The sequence below is a fragment of the Narcine bancroftii genome, chromosome 8, assembly GCF_036971445.1.
Source record: "Narcine bancroftii isolate sNarBan1 chromosome 8, sNarBan1.hap1, whole genome shotgun sequence".
NCBI classification, from domain to species: domain Eukaryota; kingdom Metazoa; phylum Chordata; class Chondrichthyes; order Torpediniformes; family Narcinidae; genus Narcine; species Narcine bancroftii.
The window spans coordinates 5259416-5280310 of NC_091476.1; the positions used below are offsets into that span (position 1 = coordinate 5259416).

At 42.9% G+C, this 20895-nt stretch overlaps 1 protein-coding gene across 2 annotated transcripts in view; it reads right to left on the minus strand.

Moving 5' to 3' along the window:
• The window catches only part of LOC138740289 (phosphatidylinositol 3,4,5-trisphosphate 5-phosphatase 2-like), a 208898-nt gene that overhangs the window by 106884 nt on the left and 81119 nt on the right, over positions 1-20895 (minus strand). For both annotated transcript variants that reach the window (XM_069892720.1, XM_069892719.1), the window contains exon 2: positions 18272-18445. In XM_069892720.1, the coding sequence (XP_069748821.1) occupies positions 18272-18414 (143 nt within the window). In that variant the 5' untranslated portion in view covers positions 18415-18445. The remainder of the gene's footprint in view (positions 1-18271; positions 18446-20895) is intronic.

Genomic DNA, 20895 nt, shown 5'->3' on the forward strand with positions numbered 1-20895 from the left:
TAAGGACAATGACATGATGGGGCACCCACAGGATACCCCCTGGTCCTCCAAGTGTACTGAAACTGCACGTAGGCAGGAAGGATTACCTATGCCAAACCCATCCAGGGGGGCAGAAGAATGTAAGGGGGAGGGCATTCTGATACTGAAATTGACTGTATAAAAGTTGGGTGAGCCCCAGTATGTGTGTGTATTCCCAGGGTAAGGGGAAGCACCCAACTTTGCATTGTTGTAGTAATAAATGTTCTTTGTTCTCAATTTTTGTCTCGAGCAATTTCTTTAAAGGTACTTTAATTCCTAACAAATGGGGGCTCGTCCGGGATCACACTCCCTCCACTGACAGAGTACCCCGACGACGAGAGTAGGTGCACCCCGGCTGATTCAGCTGGACTCACGGGCGACGGGTGGCTGGTCAGTGGAAGAAGCGAGTGATATCCGAGAAGAGGCATTGAGAACAAACGGCGGAAGGACGCGCGCTAGAGCAGTACTGCTAGAACTCGGTAAGAGTATTTTACTTGTTCCTAAGCATGGGAATAGCGGGCAGTAAAGATGAGAGTCCTGACACAGGACGTGACCACCAGATAGCTACGTACAGCCCGCTTGGGTTGATGTTATCTGAGTGGGGCACAGGAAAGACCCGTGGTAAAGAGAAACTGACGACGGTCAGGTATTTTACTTGTTTCTAAGCATGGGAATAACGGGCAGTAAAGAGGAGAGTCCTGACACAGGACGTGACCACCAGATAGCTACGTACAGCCCGCTTGGGTTGATGTTATCTGAGTGGGGCACAGGAAAGACCCGTGGTAAAGACAAACTGACGATGGTCAGGTATTGTTGTAATGAATGGGTTAAATACCCGGTTAAAGGGAGCTCCGTGTACTGGCCAAAATTCGGATCCGAGGATGAATGGATGTGTAAAGCTTTGAACCTATGGCTCTATCAAAACCAGAAAGACAATGTTGAGAGCAGGGAATATGCAGCCTGCTGGCTCAAGGGATCCATTGAACAGCTGGTTTTGAATGAGAAAGAATTCAGGGATAAGAGAGAGGAGGAACCTCTTGTCCCTGAATCACAGGGTTGGGATGTGTTACATTCCCTCCCTCCACCTTATGTTCCTCCTATGCCAGCTCCTATCTTTCCTTCCCCTCCTATGACCTACCCTTCTGCACCTTCCCCACCTCCCCCACCACTAGAGAAGAGAGAAGAGAGCAGGAGTGGTATGATAACTTGCTCACAAAGCACTCGATTACCACCTCTGTTGGCAGGAGAGAGAGGTAACTTTAATTCAGAACAGCGTGAGACTCTTCAGGAAGAAAGGGCAGAACCCTTTGATTCATTTCCCAGGGAGCAGGAACCCAGACCTAATAAGCTAGAAACCAATTGGATGAGACCACTGTGGGAAGTTCCCATGGGAGAGGGTCTCGGTTTCGTAAATGTGCCCCTGACCAGTACTGAAGTGTGTAACTTTAAGAAAGAACTGACCTCCCTGATAGAAGATCCCCAGGGATGTGCCGAACAGTTAGACCAATTTTTGGGACCATATATATATACAATATGGGGGTCTCGACATAGAATCCCCAGCAGGGGAACAATTGGTACTAACAGGTTTTGTTACCAACTCAGCCCCAGACATTAGGAGAAAATTACAAAAGACAGAAAATTGGCATGAGCAGGGAATAACCCAGCTTCTACAGATCACACAAAAAGCATTTGTCCAGACATCTGAGGATAAGCAGAAAGCAAAGGCTAACATTTTGATGCAAGCAGTTAAAGTAATAGTAGATGAGTAACATGGAAAAGGCAGGGACTGTGTGCCAGCTCCTGAATGTTGGGAGAAGTGCAGGGAGTGGGAGAGTAGAGACCAGAGATAATTTCATAAATCACGACTTCCCACTTCAGTCACTGACCAATATTAATTAAAATTCATGCTAAAATTTAAATGTCATAAATGATCGTTTTTCAATACTGTAGAATTAGCGAATTTAACTACCAGTTAATTCCAATTTATGAAATAAATTGTATTCAAATGTGATTTTGCACAGGGAGTACCTGAGAGTTGTGATGTTATAACATTTGCAGGGAGAAATGTTTGCGCAAATAGGGTGAGTTCTACACGTCTTATTTTAAGTGTATGTAAGATAAAGAAAGGATCTGATGTGTAAAGTGGCTGGTTCAGCCAGTTGAAGCAGGAGTGTGCATGTCCCTTTAAGTGCACTGTGGCACTTGAAATTGAGGCTTCAGGCTCTTGTCTTGCAGTTAGAGGTATTTCTTCTACACATTCAGCAGTCAAGGTCCGTGAGTTTAAAGATCACCCACCTCTGGAGAATAAAGAAACCTCTGGGGATTCCTATAAGTTTAATCATTCATTTCTCTGGTGCATTTTCCTCCGGAGTGAAATTAATGCCTCAGCACAATTTCTCTGTATTGCCGCTGTTATTTAATTCATGATAACTTTCCCCCCATTCATCAGGTTTATATTTAAATCCGGTAGTGCGGAAGTTACATTGTAAATGATCACGGAGGTAAACCCTGCGCGACTGGATTCAGCTTAATGGAGAAATAAACCTGCGAACTGGTCTATGGTGGTGTGTGAGTACTGCAATAGGTGGAATATGATTTAAATTGGTGGCATCGTTCAGAACAATTGGGCGCATAGGAATAATAGCATTAATTACTCACAGATCTTGTACCTGACACTATTCACTACGTCCCGGCTTTAGGACTGGGAAATTGGCATGGTACAGAGAAATTGGCATGGCACCAATATTTCTTGATTCACTAATGACTCCACAAGCTCCAGGATTCATGCAGCTAAACTTTAAGTGCAATATTATAGAAACTAGCTGGTACTTAAATGATTGTGTGTGCAATCAACATTGGAAAAATATGAAAGGTAATACAGGTGCTCCCCTACTTAAGATTTTACGATGACACAATAGCATGACTGTCATTTACTTTCATATAATGTGTTAAAGGTCATCACAAGCATCGTTGATTTTTCCAATAAACTTTGATAATTCCTCTAAGGTGAATTTTTTGTAGCCTCGTTGGTTAATCACATTTTCGGAAAGCTTACAGGGACTGTTGGGAGAGAGCAAGGTAGTGGGATCAGTATGAGGACTGATACAGTGCTGTCAATGTTAGACAAGGTACGTCTCCAATTAAGATTTTTTTTCAACTTATGCTGGGTCTGCTGGAACGCAACCCTATCGTAAATTGAGGAGCACCTGTGATGTTCTTCTATCTAAAGCCAGCTTTAGATAAACTCTTATCATTCTGACAAATCCAGGTCTAAATCTAATTTTCCTCCAGCCTTTGAGCAAGCACTTCCACTGCTGCATCTTACTGATCACCTCCTCACCAATGAATCAGAAGACCATGGTGTATGGCACTCACTGCACAAGCAGTCTGAAAATGTGTACAAGCCTGTTCAACTTCATTTTACAAAATCAACAATCGGTTCCAGGCTCCCCAATGCTCTCTGTGGAGATAAAATTGCCAGATTTTTACCCTTTTAATGCCCTTGGTTATGTTACATGGATGTAAGGGGGTTGGAGGGTTATGGGCAGGGAGTAGGTAGGTGGAACTAGTTGGAGTTTCATGTAAATCGGTGCGGACTAGAAGGGCCAATATGGCCTGTTTCTGTACTGTTATTGCTATATGGTTATTATATGGAATATGGTTGTGAGCTGTGGCACAAGGCATTTTACTTAAGGCAGAACTAAAGGTTGAATATGTTTCAAGTTCTCTTGCAGAGGCTCTTGTGCTACAATGTCTGTTATGTACTCACTCTAACAAATTGGAGAGTTGTGCCCCATACAGACAAGCAGCTCCAACTGCATTTTAATAAGGTCTAACATATTCAAAACCCATGCGAATATGGTTTGTGTTTCATTTTACAATTTTTACACTAACACAAAGGAAAGTCAGATTGTTATTCATTTTATTAAAATCTAGTGATTGGTTATATGTAAAAGCATGGCAAGAGGATCAACTAAAACCTGCCTGGGATGGTCCCTTCTGTGTACTTTTAATTACAGACACCGCAGTAAGAACAAGAGAGAAAGGCTGGACCCACATTCAAAGAATTAATGACAAAGTGCCGTGATGTTACAATTTTATTCGTTTTTTTAATGGTTTATTCAGTTTTGTGTATTTTATTGCTGTTTTCAATGAGCTTTACATTTATCGTGGTTTATTCAGTTTTTGTGTATTTTATTGCTGTTTTCAATGAGCTTTACATTTATCGTGGTTTATTCAGTTTTTGTTGTATTTTATTGCTGTTTTCAATGAGCTTTACAGTTATGGTGGTTTATTCAGTTATTGTTGTATTTTATTGCTGTTTTCAATGAGCTTTACAGTTATGGTGGTTTATTCAGTTATTGTTGTATTTTATTGCTGTTTTCAATGAGCTTTACAGTTATGGTGGTTTATTCAGTTATTGTTGTATTTTATTGATGTTTTTAATGAGCTTTACATTTATTGTTCATTGTTGTTTACTCATTTTTTTGGAATATTGTTCGTTAATGTTTTAAGTCCCCCCCTGGAATAGGGGCAGCAGAGGTTACAATTGGGCTCCTTTAGAATGTAGACAGGGCATAGAATTAATGTATAGTCATAGTGGGATATAAGGGATCCCAATACGGACCAGGGGAACTGAACAGCTTTAGTGGAGTACATCTAATTTGTATCGTAAGACAGACAGAATGGTAGTCAGGATTGTACATGTAGCAGAGAGAGAGAGAGTTGACACATATGCTAATGTACACAGACAGGCTGCAACTCACAAGTTCAATGATACATATGCTAATGTTAGCAGACAAGCTGCAACACACAGTTAAATCACAAGAAACAATCCCCCCCCAGCTTGGTCACTTTTCATCACCCCGTGAAGGGGAGCACCAGTTACCAACAACGTGAGCTGCTTGACACTTTAATATCAGGCTCCAAACAGCCTTCGGAGATCGGTGGCCCTAGGGTTCGGGGCTGAAGAGGACATCAGATACTAGCCACAATTCAACGAAACCGCCTGACTACTGCTACTCGTTCGCTGCTGAAGGCAGCGTCTCTCACAGACTTCGTCAGGACAACGCTTACAAAAGTCGGGTGGTTCAAAGACACTGCTTCAATATTTCAACGTGTGGGATGGACTAGACTCTTTACTAAGAACTGGAGCCTGATACTCGAAACCCTAATAAGCAGCTGGACTCGCTACTCTGACCTTCATGGTGCTCCCCTACCTAAAGACTTTACACAGACATTACAATTCGGTTATTGACCAGCTGGGTAAAACTACACCTTACACTTGAAAGATCAGTGTTACTGATCTAAAAGAAAAGTGAGGAAGGGGGGGGGGGGATCAGTCACACTGACACTAGTAGCCAAAGATCAGTAACACTGATCATGGTGAAAGATCAGTATTACTGATCTAAAAGAAAAGTGAGGATTGTGAGAGATGGGAAAATTGATCTAAAATTATGAACATGGAAGAAACTGAAGTTCATCAGTAAAATGGCTGAAACCAGTTCAAACAGGATAAGCTTGGGGCTTAGGATGCAGGAAAGCAGAGTCAGCACGATTAACATAAGAATCTTCTAGTCTTTGTGACAAGACCATAGCACTAAGATAAGGAATGGTAAGGTACAATAGAATGTAGGAAGTTGAGGTAGTCTGGATCAGATAAGGGTCTCCTAGCCCTGGACAGAAGTACCAAGTCATACATTTCTAATTAGCTAACCATACACAGATTTATACATATGAAATTAGCCAACCCTAGATAGAATGAGTCAACTCTGCATATTAAGAGACTGTAGCCCAGAGAATCAGGAAGGTGTGAATAAGGACAATGACATGATGGGGCACCCACAGGATACCCCCTGGTCCTCCAAGTGTACTGAAACTGCACGTAGGCAGGAAGGATTACCTATGCCAAACCCATCCAGGGGGGCAGAAGAATGTAAGGGGGAGGGCATTCTGATACTGAAATTGACTGTATAAAAGTTGGGTGAGCCCCAGTATGTGTGTGTATTCCCAGGGTAAGGGGAAGCACCCAACTTTGCATTGTTGTAGTAATAAATGTTCTTTGTTCTCAATTTTTGTCTCGAGCAATTTCTTTAAAGGTACTTTAATTCCTAACATCACCGAACAGACAGTGATGGCCCTGAATTTATGGGCTGAAGAAAGACGACAGATACGAGCCACAGTTCAACAAAACCGCCTGGCTCTCGATTACTCGTTGGCTGCTGAAGGCAGCGTTTGTGAAAGACTGGTTAATGACAATGCTCACAACGGTCAGGCGGATAAAGACACTTCTTCAGGAGTTCAAAAATCTTGCCATGCCCAGGTTCAGACTTGGCAACCTTGGTCCGGTGTGGGATGGACTAGACTTTTTATTGGTAACTGGAGTCTGATACACACAGACCTTATAACAGCTGGACTCGCTATTCTGGCCATTATGGTGCTCCCCTGCCTAAAGACTTGTGTGCAGTATTTAATTAAACGGACCCCTCGTCAGATCACTATAACTCCAAAGATGTATGTTTCCCAAATTCTGTCTGATGATGCTGAGACTGCAGTTCGTTTACTGACTCGCTGGGAAAAAGACCAAGTTTACAAGTAATACATTCCAGTTGAGAATTCACAAAGCGTAGCTAAAAGAAAAGTGAGGATTGTGAGAGATGAGTAAAGCCAGTATGAATAGGATAAGGGTAGATAATAGAATGTAGGAAGTAAAGTTAGTCTGGAATAAGATAAGGGTCTTCTAGCCTAGACTAGACAGAATCAGCAAGTTCCTAGCATATGTAATTAGTAAGCCTTAGACAGAAGCATTATAAGAGTTAGTAAGCCCCGAGGGTTGAGAAGGTGTGAATAAGGACAATGACATGATGGGACACCGACAGGATACCTCCTGGTCCTCCAAGTTCACAGAAACAGCACATAGGCAGGCCTAATGCCAAACTTATCCAGGAGGCAGAAGAATGTTAAGGGGGGGGAGGGTACCTCTACACTGAAATGAACTGTATAAAAGTTGGGTGAGCCCCAGTATGTGTGTGTATTCCCAGGGTAAGGGGAAAGCACCCAACTTTGCATTGTTGTATAATAAATGTTCTTTGTTCTCAATTTTTGTCTCGAGCAATTTCTGTGAAGGTACTTCTGTTTCTCACAGTATAATATTGTTATAAATAATTATCTACAAAGTACTGGTGTTACTGTGGTTGCTGTTTGGACCTTGTATGGATCCAGCAGAGTGGTCCAGCCTCCATTTTGTAATCACTGTCCCCGTTCCCTCTGCCTGTCAGTGGCAGCTCTTTGCCAGACTAGGCTACAGTGTTTTACAGCAGCTCTAAACGCTAAAAATAAAAATAATCAAGAATACTAATTGAAGCCTGTAGGGCACTACCAATAACTACAGAGACAAGCTGAGGAAACAATAGGCTTTAATACACAGAAGAACCTTGCTGGCCCAGATCCCAGGATAGGAATGGCGGCAAGGAAAGGTGGCTCAACCTTTATGGCCCAGGACCATGGGAGAGGAGTCATTGGGTATGAGTCATCCGTGGGCGGGCCAGCTCCTTATCTACAACCGACAATGATAACTATATCTTCTCTTTGGCTTGGCTTGGCGGATGAAGATTAATGGAGGGGTAATGTCCACGTCAGCTGCAGGCTCGTTTGTGGCTGACAAGTCCGATGTGGGACAGGCAGACACGGTTGCAGGGGAAAATTGGTGGGTTGGGGTTGGGTGTTGGGCTTTTCCTCCTTTGTCTTTTGTCAGTGAGGTGGGCTCTGCGGTCTTCTTCAAAGGAGGTTGCGGCCCGCCGAACTGTGAGGCGCCAAGATGCACGGTTTGAGGCGAGATCAGCCCACTGGCGGTGGTCAATGGGGCAGGCACCAAGAGATTTCTTTAGGCAGTCCTTGTACCTCCTCTTTGTTGCACCTGTCTCGGTGGCCAGTGGAGAGCTCGCCATAGAACACGATCTTGGGAAGGTGATGGTCCTCCATTCTGGAGACGTGACCTACCCAGCGCAGTTGGATCTTCAGCAGCGTGGATTCGATGCTGTCGTCCTCTGCCATCTCGAGTACTTCGATACAGCAATGATAACTATATACACTGGAGGAAACATACCACCACAAGGCCTAAATCACGCAGGCACAGAATTACCTAACCTTGTGTTTTTAATCCCAACAGAATCTAATTTGATATGATTTACTGCTCCTTCCTTTCCATTCAGTATATCTGTGATTGTGAACAAACAAACTCGGTGATATTTTGAAACAAGCAGATTCTGCAAAATCCTTGTAAGGAGCTAGACTTGCTTGGCGAATACATGAGAGGTTCAGTCTGCGGCAGGCTTTCGCCCTTGCTTACTAAAGGCTTTCCCATTTCAAAACAAGAATTTAAGTGGTAGTATGTCATCACTCAGCAGTCTTATACCCTGCAATTGCCTCCATAAACTGTTCCTTTATTGCAAAAAAGGAAACTTTCAAAAGAGAATAACAAAGCACAGCAAATACTTTTGATATGATCTGGTCCCATCCCAAAAGATTCTTGCATTGAAACTGCAGAGGAATCTTACTTCAAATCTATAACATTTAAAAATAATGACATTCAGTGCATTCTCTCCCTCTGGGTACTCCCTTCCCTGTTTTTGCTGGATATCTGTGCACAAACCGTGTATGTGGAGTGTGAATAAAAGCTCTCATGACTGGAAGGAGAACAAACGGTTTTATTAGCTTATAACTAAGGGTAGGGTCTCAACAGTCATCTTCAGAAGGGTTCTGGGGTTAGGCAGGAAACCCGGGTTACATGTGGGCAGATGGGGGTGGGGCCGCCATCAGCACAACCCCCTACCAGTGAATCCCAGTTCACTGCATTCACCCCTTCCTGTAGAATTTAGGGACCGTGAATGAAGACAGAGAACATGGGTTCGGAACAAGGAGTTAAAAAAAAAAATACAGTTATTTACAAATCTACAAGTTTAAGCAATTCAGGGGTCTGGAGATCCTGGTGGAGCGCCTTAGCACTGGAGGGCCTTGGGTCTCCTTGTCCCCCTTGTGATAGAGGAGAGACAGGCTGGGTCTCCGGCTTGACAATGGAGGCGGGTGCACTTTCCTCCTGAACTGGATCCCCTGAACCCCTGAATGGGGGCAGTGAGAATGAATTCCATGGCTCGCAGGGCACTTGAGGCAATGGACCCTCTGTTCCGGCGGGTGCCAGGTCCCTAATGGAGACACTGTCCTCCCTGCCATCTGGGTTCTCCACGTAGGCGAACGTGGGATTGGCAAGAAGCAGTTTCACCCTTTCCACCAAGGGGTCGATCTTACTTCTCCTCATGTGCCTCTTAAGAAGGACCAAACCAGGAGCAGTGAGCCAGACTGGGAGTGTATTTGGGGCAGATGGCCTGGGGCTGGAATCAGATCCGGGAGAAGTGCCGGCTGTGATCTTCCCCAGGCTTCCCCTTGCACGGCAAACCCTCTCACTCAATGTCCTTTCTCAACACAGCTGGAGCACATGGGGTCTTTTGCTGGGCAACGAGATTGGGGATACTGCCTCTTTCCTCAAAAAAAAAGCACTTTTTGGCATGGGAGGCAGCAGCCATTAGGGCAGAGGTATTTGTAGCGGGAGCAGCCGGTCATTGGAAGTGCTCACCTGTGTGAGCTCGCTGGCTTGGAGGTCCTCGTTCTTGAGCTTGGCCTGTTTGAGCGATTTGGCCAACTCGACCTGGCTAGCCAGGTCCTTCTTTCCCAATTCGAGCAGTTGCTTCCTCATGTACCTCGAGCGGACCCCTGCGACTAGTGTGTCCCAGATCTGTTCTTTCTCGCAGACGCAGCCCGTATCCACTTTGTACCTGTACTTCTTGGCAAGTGTCCACAGATCCAGCAGGTAGACATCGATGGTCTGCCCTGGCCATTGGCAACATAGAGTGAGTCAGTGCCTCGCTGGGACCTCATTCTCTCACCTCGATAGCAGCGTCATACCCCTTCATTCCTACCCTGGAAACGAGCACCAACCTCCTGAGTTTATTGGAGTGGAAGACGTCTCTGGTCGCATTCAGGTAGGCCTGGAAGCAGTCTAGCCAATATGTGAACTCCTCAGCCACGTTGGGGAACAGAGGGTCTATCAGTAGCATACCTGGCTTGAGTCGCACTTCCATCACTAGGGAATGAGCTAATAAAATTCTAACATGAATAAAACCTCTCACGATTGAAAAGAGAACAAACACTTTTATTAGCTCATATCCAAGGGTAGAGTTCAACAGCAGTCTTCAGAAGGGTTCTGGGTTTAGGCGGGAAACCAAGGTAACATCTGGGCAGATGGGGCGGAGATGGGATGTGGGATCAGCCATTAACGCAACACTCTACCAGTGAATTCCAGTTCACTGCAGTATGATCATGAGATTATCACTGCTATTCTTAAAACTCCTCAACATGTGGAGTCATGGGCCACGGATTCCCAGGATTTGATGTGAATGTTGTAACTTTGAGCATATACTCAACAGATTTTCCTCTTTCTATTGGTAATCCTTTGCTACGACATTACTTGGACTTGAGAGACAGGTTTAGGTGGTCTGGTGTTGATCATGCAAATGACATGATCCATCTGTCAGAGTTGACAAAGTTAAGCACTTTGTGTTAGGATGTTGTTTTAGGAGAAGGCAGTGACATGATTCGCTTAACCTGCTCCTCTCCCATGAAGACATGTCAGAATTAGAATTTATTGTCAGGAACAACTCATGAAATTCATTATTTTGCAGCAGCGTTACAGGACAAACATTCATAAAAACCACCTTACAAAATATAAATAAAAATAGTGCCCAAAAGTCCAAAAAAAAAGGCAGTGTCTTTGGTTCATTGTCACTGGTTAATTTGGTTTATGTCTGTCCACCAAGACCACCATAAATTGGAGGTGCAACCCTTGATTTTCCATCTGGGCACTCTGCAACCAGATGGCGTTAACATCGACTCGTCTGGTTTCTGCTAGCCCAGTCTCTGATCTCCCTCTGTTCCCTTCCCCTTTGTCTTCTTTCCTCCAGCTCTTCACTCCTTTCCCCCTCCATCCACAGAGCCATCCCCCTTCCCCCTGCTTGCTAGAGCACCCTCGCACACTTATCCAGATATTGTCTCCTGACTTTAGGATGTGCTTCCCCCCACCCCCCCATTTTGTTCAGGCACCTACCTACATTTGTCCCTACCTTGAAGGGCTCAACCCTGAAACTTTGGTTCTGTATCTTTATCTTTGCTCTATAAAGTTCGCTGTCTGACCTGCTGAGTTTCTCCAGCTTTGTGTTTTTGCTTCGACCACAATGTCTGCAGACTTTTGTGCTTTACTTCATGCTTAGTAATATCCCTGATCTGATCTTTGCACAACACCATAACTTTCTTCCTTGGTGAATAGCTGCCTATAACCTTTTATCAATTTTCTGCATTGAACCCAGCAAAGAATCCAGTTTACTATTTTCTCCCTAACTACTTTCTTTGATCTTATTCATTCACTGTAAAGGAATACATTAGTAAGGTGACCTGTTTATAAAAAAAATCAAGATAAATTACATTGGCCATCTTTCTGTCTCTTCAAAGAGGAAAAAATGTTGGTCACCGTTCCCTTTCAAATCCATGCTGGCTGTTCATAACAGTGTTAGGGGTGCCTGGAAATGTAGCCTTGACTTACAGATTTCAAAAGAAGCAGAGAAAAAAAGTCAAAAGATGAATGAGAGAGAACTGTGTACCTTTCATGGAATAAACTCATTGAAGCTACAACAGGCAAAAATGTCTATCCCTGAAAAAAAGGTAAATAGAAAAAGACCAGCTCACTCCACCAGAAGCACTGATCCTGAAGTGGCCATTTTGAAAGGGCCTTTATTTAAATAAAATTATTGCTGTTATGTTCAACATGAGGGGTTTGGTGAACATTGGGCTTCAAGGATTTTTTTTCCCCCTCACGATCTAACTGTCATAGTCAAAGGAATTAGTCATAAATATCAGGAAGGCTAGTGCCCTGGTACGTCGCTTCATTGGGGTATGGCATATTTGCGACATTTCTAATGTTCCCAATGATTAAACCTGCATCAATCTGCACCTGGCAGGCCATCTACAGTAAATGGAGCTAAGGATGGATTCACAATGAAGAGTCAAGATGCAGAGAATATGGTCCACATGCATTTAGTGAGCTGGCCACATTTCTGGTACAAAAAATGGATGGAGATTGGGGAGCAATGAGAAGGGCAGTCAGGACACAGATAATGCACATGTCCCCTATGGTTATGGACACTGTTGGGAGAATGGCAGCAACAACCCAGTTCATTACACCACAATGGACATTGCTGTATTGATGGGGTGGAGAGGGAAACAGAACTGGAAATACAATAGTTATAGAGATTCTACCATAAGGGAATCAGATAGGATGTAAACTAAATTCGCAGTGGTGTAATGTTTCCCGGTAGGTACATTGATGGTCGTGTCATGGATGTCGCAGATAGCTATCGGGCATTTCAAAAGGGGAGAGTGGACAGCCAAAGATTCATAGAATTAAGGACATGGGATATTACAGCACAGTAGAAAAAGAAACCCTCCATCCCTCATAACCCTCTATTTTTTTTTTCATCCATGTGCCTGTCTTAGAGTCTTATTTTCCCCTACTGTTCCAGACTCCACCACCACCCACAGCAATGAATTCCAGGCACCTACAACTCTCTGTGTAAAAAAAACATGCCTCTGATATCTCCCTTAAACTTTCCTTCCTTCACTTTGTGCAAATTACCTTTGGTGTTTGCTACTTCCACCTTGGGAAACGGCACTGGCTGTCCACCTTATCTATGCCTCTGTTAAATCACCACTGGTCCTTCTTTGCTCCAAAGAGAAAAGCCCTAGCTCTGCAAACCTTGCCTCATAAGACATGTTTTCCAATCCAGGCAACATCCTGGTAAATCTCCTCTGCATCATTTCGTAGCTTTAACATCCTTCCTGCAACGAGGTGACCAGAATCAAAAACAATCTAAGTGTGTTCTCACCATGAAGTTGCAACTGCACCTCACAACTCCTGAACTCAATTCCAAGACTAATAAAATATACCATAGGCCTTCTGAACCATCCTATCAACCTGTGTGGCAACCTTGAGAGATGTATGGATTTGGACACCACAGTCTCTCTGTTCTTCCACATTGTTAAGTATCCCACCATTAACCATGTGCTCTGCCTTCAGGTTTGACTTTCCAAAATGCATCATCTCACTCTTATCCAGATTGAACTCTGTTACTTTTCCGCCAAACTCTGCATCCTGTCTCTATCCTATTGTAAACTACAACAACCTTCATATAGTCCGCAAACCTACTAACCCATCCGTCTACATCTTCATCCAAGTCATTTATAAGAATCACAAAAAGCAGGGGTCCCAGAACAGACCCCTGCAGAATTCCACTAGTCACTGACCTCTGGGCAGAATACTTCCCATCCACTACTACTCTTTGCTTACTACAGGCAACCCAATTCTGAATCCACACAGCCAAGATTCCATGGAGCATTGGTGTCATTTCTAAGGAAGATGGGGCCTGTACAGGCTTCACAGAAACCAGAGCGTGTTCAACAATTTTTCTGGCGATTTCCTAATACTGCTGGGGAAGATTTAAACTGAATTGGCAGGAGGAGGGGACTCAGAGCAGATGTTCACATGGAGAGGTACAATCAGCCAGAGAAAAAAAATAATAATTTCAGCGGGCAGAACAAGCAAGCCAGTGAAAATCAAATAGATTCTGTTTTAATTTAAGGAGAAAAACTGATAAAGTAAATGATCTCAAGACTTCAATTAACATAGGAGTCGATCATGTTGTTGCCATCACTGAAACATACTTCAAGGATGGGTAGGACTGGCCCTTTGTCTTTCTAGCACACTATCTTGCATTTCAGTTTTCTTCCTGCCCAACTGGCAAGTCACAACACCAATTATTTTCGGGAGGTTCAGAAAGAGCAATAAAAGGGTATGTGGTTATTAGTCTGTTGATCGAGGGTTGCAATAACATCCGTATCCAAGAAGACTTCTCAAGAGGGATCATCTATTGTAGTTGTTTTATTCATGTAGTGTCTGTTCAGCTGCAGCAAGTGAGAATGTTGGTGCATGTCTAGATTGTACAATGGAGGAGGAGGAGAAGGGGGAAGTAACTCACTTTTCAGTTTTCTGTCAAAGTGCTACCAATTAAGGTGATGTTCGACTCTGGTAAGTAACTATATTACTCAGCTTTTTAAACACAATCTATTTCCATCTATTGCTTGCCACATTCATCAAAACTTCTCAAGACTTTCTGTTTCTGTTATGGTCTCTTTTATTTTGCAAAGGAACATTGTGTGGGTTATACATGATAGGAGAAGCTTTAAATACATCTCTCTCATGATCCCCAGCAGAATTTACTTCCTGTTTTCTCCTCTTTGACATCATGTAGGAAAAAAAAGTCTGAATAGTGTCTGACTTTCTTGGTGCCCAACAGTCAATGGCTCTCAGATCTGAAGATGTGCATCTACTGTAATCCACAGCATTCTTGGGTGATCATTTCCAAAGAATTTCATCCCCCTCTTTATCCTAGATTCTGCTGAATGTCCAACCAGTGGAAACATAAGCTTACTTATTATTCTTCTAAAGATCAGAAAGTCAGCTTCTCCTCTTACTCAACATATAGTTGACCCTGCCTTAGCATGTGTTTCTTACTTGAATCTGCAATGCAAAAGATCCAGGGCTGGCCAGGAACCTTGAGATCATAGTTTCCACCTCGAGTTAATTGTGTCAATGTTTGTTGCTAGGTGTTTGAATCTTCACTTAGATCTCCAAGTTAGAGGAGTGTTAAAAGAGAAAACCTTTTTTTTTCCCCATTAGATTTTGCTGAATTATAAAAGAGATTTTTCTTCTCCAGCTGGTGTCAAAGAGGAGAAAACAGGAAAAAAACTCAAGACACAGAAGAGATAGCAGATCCCAGATTCTAGAGCAAAACACAATTTGCTGGAGAAACTCAACATTTTGAGCAACATTAATGGGAGAAAAAGAATGGCTTCCTTTTTAGTTAAAAATCTTCAGGGAAACAAACTCCACAGTATTCAAACGTTCCTCTATGGCGTAGAAGCGAGAGAAAGTGTTGAATGCCCGTTTCTCTCTCTGAATGCTGTGTGAGCCTCCAGTTTCTCATTGTTTGCTCAAGATTCCAACATCTGCAGTTGCTTGTATTTCTCCAACTGACATCAGTGTTCATGTGAATTTAAAATCTATTTATAGATGTTTGTCACCATTACATTTCCAAGCAGGTGGTTGTTTCTCTTGTTAGACTTTTTTCCAACTTGTTAGATAATTTTTCCCAATTACAAAATAAATAGTTTAGTCTCGGTGTTAACAAGCAACACTGTAATGGAATGTTTGAGCAAAGAGAAACTTGAGGTGTTAGCGTGACAAACAGTTAAGAGGAAGCAACAGGATAGAAGGTTTAAAGTGAACTTGTTCCTTCCAAGTTCAAATAAACAACTTCAACTCTTTAATTTCCTCTTCACTAAAAGTATCTGTGTTGTTAATATGCAAACTTGCACATTCTCATATTCAAGAATCGAAGAATAGTTGGACATGGAACATTGAAGATTTTTGGTTTACTGCCTTTAAAAAGCTTTTATTTTACTGAATGTAAAAGATCCTATCCTGAGGCAAATTAATTCTCCTGGTGGATATTTTCATCTCATTTTAGCATTCTGCAACTTATGGACAAGTTACTATTTTGCTTGTTAACACAATTGTACACATTGCAATTTAGGATGTAAATCTGTCTCAATTTTTATAACGTTCAGCTGATTTTGAGGGAAGATGAAAAAATGTTTTTGATGAGGAGGAAATTATTTACGAATGGGAAGAAATTGTTTGAGAAAATGAAAGAGGCATTGGAGATGATAATCTCTGTGATATACAGGATGTATCAGACTTGAAAACAGTCAGTGCTAAATGAGCATTTTAAACTAGGTCACTGTACATTCTCAGCTGACAGGTCCTTTACAGAACAAACTGCAGTTCAGGTAAAAAGCTGAAGTTAAGGTTTTCATCTTCCCAAAGACAAAACTGCTGTGGACCAACCAAAACTTACTTCACAAAGTGTTAGCAGAACAGATCGTTTGACTGTGAGCCTCTTGCTTGCCTGTCTATTTATTTATAGGATATGTGCTGCAGGTATTGCCTCTTTCCAATTGCATGTGGAAAGATGACTGAGTGCCCTGCAATTGGTGACCTTGAGGGCATCAATGGACCAGTCTCAGTAGGAGTGAGAGACCGGATCTGTAGGAAGGATCCGATTGGGAGGTCCCCTCTCACTGCCATCCACCCACAGGCTTGAGATTTGTTTGTGAGTTCAGCTGCTGAGGCTGCTGAGGTCAGGGAATTATTGGATAGAATTTATTATGTATATTTCCCAGAGGACTGATTGAACAATTGTTTATTCTTTCATTTTCTGAGAGAGTGAAGAGCTTTACTTTTCATGCTATCCAGGCAAATCAACCCACACTTAAATGAAGCAGGTCGTGCAGTAAGAAAACTGAAGTGCAGGGTATAGCGCTAGAAAGACAAAGTGCAGGGTACAAACTCCACAAGTGACATCTTTGACCAATGAGAGGTCCATTTCACAGTCTGACAACAGCAGGAAATTCATGGTTTCAAGGTCATGTATCTTCTGCCCAACAGGGTAGATCAACTTCCAGGATATTTCTTGCTGATCATTGCCTAATGAGCCTGAGACCAAAGGTGCTTCGCTGCAGAAATGTTTTGAAGGGATGCAGATGGGGGATGGCATTGGTCTTGTAGTTCTTGGCAGTGGAGGCCACAGGATTGGGAGGAACTGTGCCAGTTGAGGACTTACAGTGCACTTTGTGGATGGTATAGGTTGCAGCTAATTTTGAATTTGCAGTGAGAATTTTTGTGAAACACAAACAAGTCGACTTGAATGGAACTCAACTGAAATGTTATCTTGGATAAAATTTTTGTTTATTAGGAAATTGCATTTTACATCTTGCAATAAATGGAAATTAATAGATTAAAGAAAACAAACAAATACTTGATTCATACCTGATGCCATTGAATGCATTTTTTAGTGCCCAGAAGATGTGGCTGTTAGAGGGTCAGGAACTGATCCTCACTTTTTCCATGGGCCTGTATCCAATCTCTGTACATCTTGTAGAATCATAGAAACCAACCTTTTGGCCCATCATGTCTATACTGATGAGCAAATACTCAATTACAGGCATAGGAATCCAACACTTAGTCCAGACTATCTAGGTTTCATGATTCAAGTGCTTGTCCAGATTTGGATAGCTTGATATCTATATTTATATCTTGCTATATTGATATCTTCCTGCATCATTTGACAATCATGCAATCCAAAATAATGGGATATCTGCTGAAAATTAAGCAATCTACATTCGGTGAAGATATTACCCAGCCTACGTGTCACTTCCTTCTGCAACTTCCCCGACTTCTTTCATTTTTCCCTAAGTCATGGAAACAACCATTGGTTTCCTGTAAATTATCTGGGCTAGACCACGTTTTCTTGGCTCGCCCTTTTTGCTATCTTTGAGGGACCACCCTACTTCACTCCAGGCCGAGTACCACGGAACAGCACTGGAGAAATCATTGGTAAGATATTCACTGTTATAGGGTTGGGAGCGTTTAATTAACATAGAGCCGTGCCTGCATTGAGTCAAGGGGTAGCGGGTATCGAATTGTTTTTCTCCTTGATTGTGATTTGTACTCTGTGTGCGCGTGCGTGCGTGCGTGCGTGCATTTTATCCCTGGTGCGATTTTCACACATTGGTGTATAAATTGTGTGTGCATGTGTTTTATTCCCGTTAGCATTTTCCCCACAGTCATCCATATGAGCAGGTATGTGTTATTCCTGTTACCATGGTTGTGAGGGAGGAAAGAAAATAGATTTTTGTGGAGTAGGTTTGCCCAGGTAGCCACGACATCGTGGGCTGAAGGTGTTGGGCTGTTTTATTACAAATTATTACAAAGTACTGTGCTGTAATATTCAAAGTAACAAATTCCTCCTGCATTTCCCCATTTTATTTCATATATTCATGGAATAAATTAATTAAAATGAAAACGTCTCAGAAATAATTAACCATATAATAATACCTCCCCTAAATTATGACCTTTATTCTGTTTCATCTGAAATGAGAAGAGCACTTTAAATATTCAAGTGAGAGTCGAGGTTTATTCCAGGAGCCTCTCACAGAACAATGAGTCTTTTCATGTTAACTAATGGATACTTACAACAGACAAAGTGCATATGCTCCAACTACTGATTCACTGCCCCTCACCAAGAAACTTCCATCCATTCCAGCTTTGGCGAGCAGCTCCTCAGCTTTGGCTCGGCTGATGTTCAAGTGGTACCATGGCGGACTTGTTGTAGTCATTGTGACCAAGCTCAAGCTGATTAGCAAAACTCTGAAAGACAGAAAAGCTATATCATTAACAATGTCTCAGATACGGTTCCATCAGTAGCCTTGGAACAAGTCAAAAGGCATTGAATTCAAGGCTTGAGCAATAAACCTAGTTTACTGCTGCTCAATAACAATGAGAAATTAAACTGAGACGCCATAAGCTCTCAAGTGCTGATATAAAATTCGAAAGGCATGCAGGCCATTATCTTAGCCAGTATCCCTTAAATGACAAACGCCAAATGTTTGTTTCTGCTTGGGGGAGCTTGATAAAGAAAGAGATGATGTGTCTTTGGGATTCTTTACCCTGAGGATAATTGAGGGTGAATTAAGAATTACATTCAAGACCGAGGCATGGTCTATTGGCAAGGGCAGGGTTTTGGGGGATGGTAGAAGAAAGAAACTTTTTATGGGCCTCGAGGACCCCAAAACCCAGCAGCAATAGAAATTCACCAAGACAAATGGTTACTTTAACAAAAGTTGCTTTTAATGATCTTTAAACATGAAAACAGGATCATCCTTTAACATTACTATTGACTTAATCTAACTTAACCCCTTTCTAAATCTAAGCACACATGTATGTAATGTGTGTACAAGTTCAGAAAAGTTCTTTAATTGATAGTCCAATCTCACTTCTCACTCCTCCAAGTTCATCAGTGCACCAATGGTCAAAACATTCAGATTTTTCCAGAGCAAAATCCATACAAGATTGGTTCCATGTTTTCACCAAACTCCTAAATTTTTGTCTTTTTGCTTCTGGAACCAAGTCATAAGCTTTCAATACTGCTTGTTTAACAGTATTGTAATTTGCCACTTGCTCTGCAGTCAAACTAGAGTATACAATTTGTGCTTTTCCCTTCAATGCACTTTGGAGCATAAGAGGCCTTTTTCTTTTGGCCATCTTGAGCTCTCAGCAACCTTTTCAAAAAGTTGAAACTATGCATCTATACCTCCCTCATCAAAAGGAGGAACTAGATTTACCTCTACTTGCCAAAAACCTCTCCCCAGGAGTTACAGCCTCAATTCTCTTACTTCCCTCCATCTCATTTTTTTAACTTCTCTATTGAAACTGTCTACCTCTTTCAGTATTTTTCCATGTCATATTTTCTTTATCTTTCATCCTCCTCCCTCCATTTTTCAGCTACTCCCTCCATTTTTCAGCTACTCCCTCCATTTTTCAGCTACTCCCTCCATTTTTCAGCTACTCCCTCCATTTTTCAGCTACTCCCTCCATTTTTCAGCTACTCCCTCCATTTTTCAGCTACTCCCTCCATTTTTCAGCTACTCCCTCCATTTTTCAGCTACTCCCTCCATTTTTCAGCTACTCCCTCCATTTTTCAGCTACTCCCTCCATTTTTCAGCTACTCCCTCCATTTTTCAGCTACTCCCTCCATTTTTCAGCTACTCCCTCCATTTTTCAGCTACTCCCTCCATTTTTCAGCTACTCCCTCCATTTTTTCAGCTACTCCCAACTCATATTTCCTCCATTTTTCATCTTCCTATGTTTTTCAGCTTCCTCTGCCTCATTTTGTTGTTTCTGCAACTCAAAGTTCAGTTTCTTTCTTCCGACACCCTCCATTTCCCTCTTTCTTCCTCCACCCTCAATTTCTCCAATTCCAATTCAATAGATCTATCCTCCAGAAAAATTTCTTTCTCAACAAATTTTCCCTCACCTATAATATTTCACTATAATCCTCTGTATTTGTCTTTTCCTCAACCAATGCTCGACTTCACACAGCTTTAATGCCTTAGCAATAACCATCAGTTCCTCTTTTCTCTTGCTCAGTATATAACAGTTTATGGCATGGAAACAGGCCATCTCGGCCCTACAAGTCCACTCCAGTTTACTCAAACAACTCCGTTAGCTCCCCCCGCCTATTCTCCGCCCATAACCCCCTCCTTTTCCATGTATATATCCAGCCTCCACTTAAATGAAAGAATTGACTCTGCCTCAACTATTTCCTCTGGGGAACGGCTGATCTCCGATGTTGGTGAGTCCCCAGAGGAGTGGTGTCCTCCCGACTGGCAGTCACAAATTGCTCTCAGAGCCAAGAGGTGTGCAACTGCGTATGCGCAAAGAGTTGCACATGTGCAGTGTGCAAGTAAAAGAAAAGGTTAACGCTGGCAGGAGGGGGACTCAGCCGAGGAGCCGCCAGCTGAGACGCCCAGTATCGGGGCATTCGGCTGGGGGAAGCAAACAAGAAAGAAGAGTGGTGAGAAAGAGAATGAAGGGTGGGATGAGGATGAGCGGCAACAGGGAGGCCCAGCAGTGGGTCGGCCTGCCGCGGGAGGCCCAGCAGTGGGTCGGCCTGCCGCGGGAGGCCCAGCAGTGGGTCGGCCTGCCGCGGGAGGCCCAGCAGTGGGTCGGCCTGCCGCGGGAGGCCCAGCAGTGGGTCGGCCTGCCGCGGGAGGCCCAGCAGTGGGTCGGCCTGCCGCGGGAGGCCCAGCAGTGGGTCG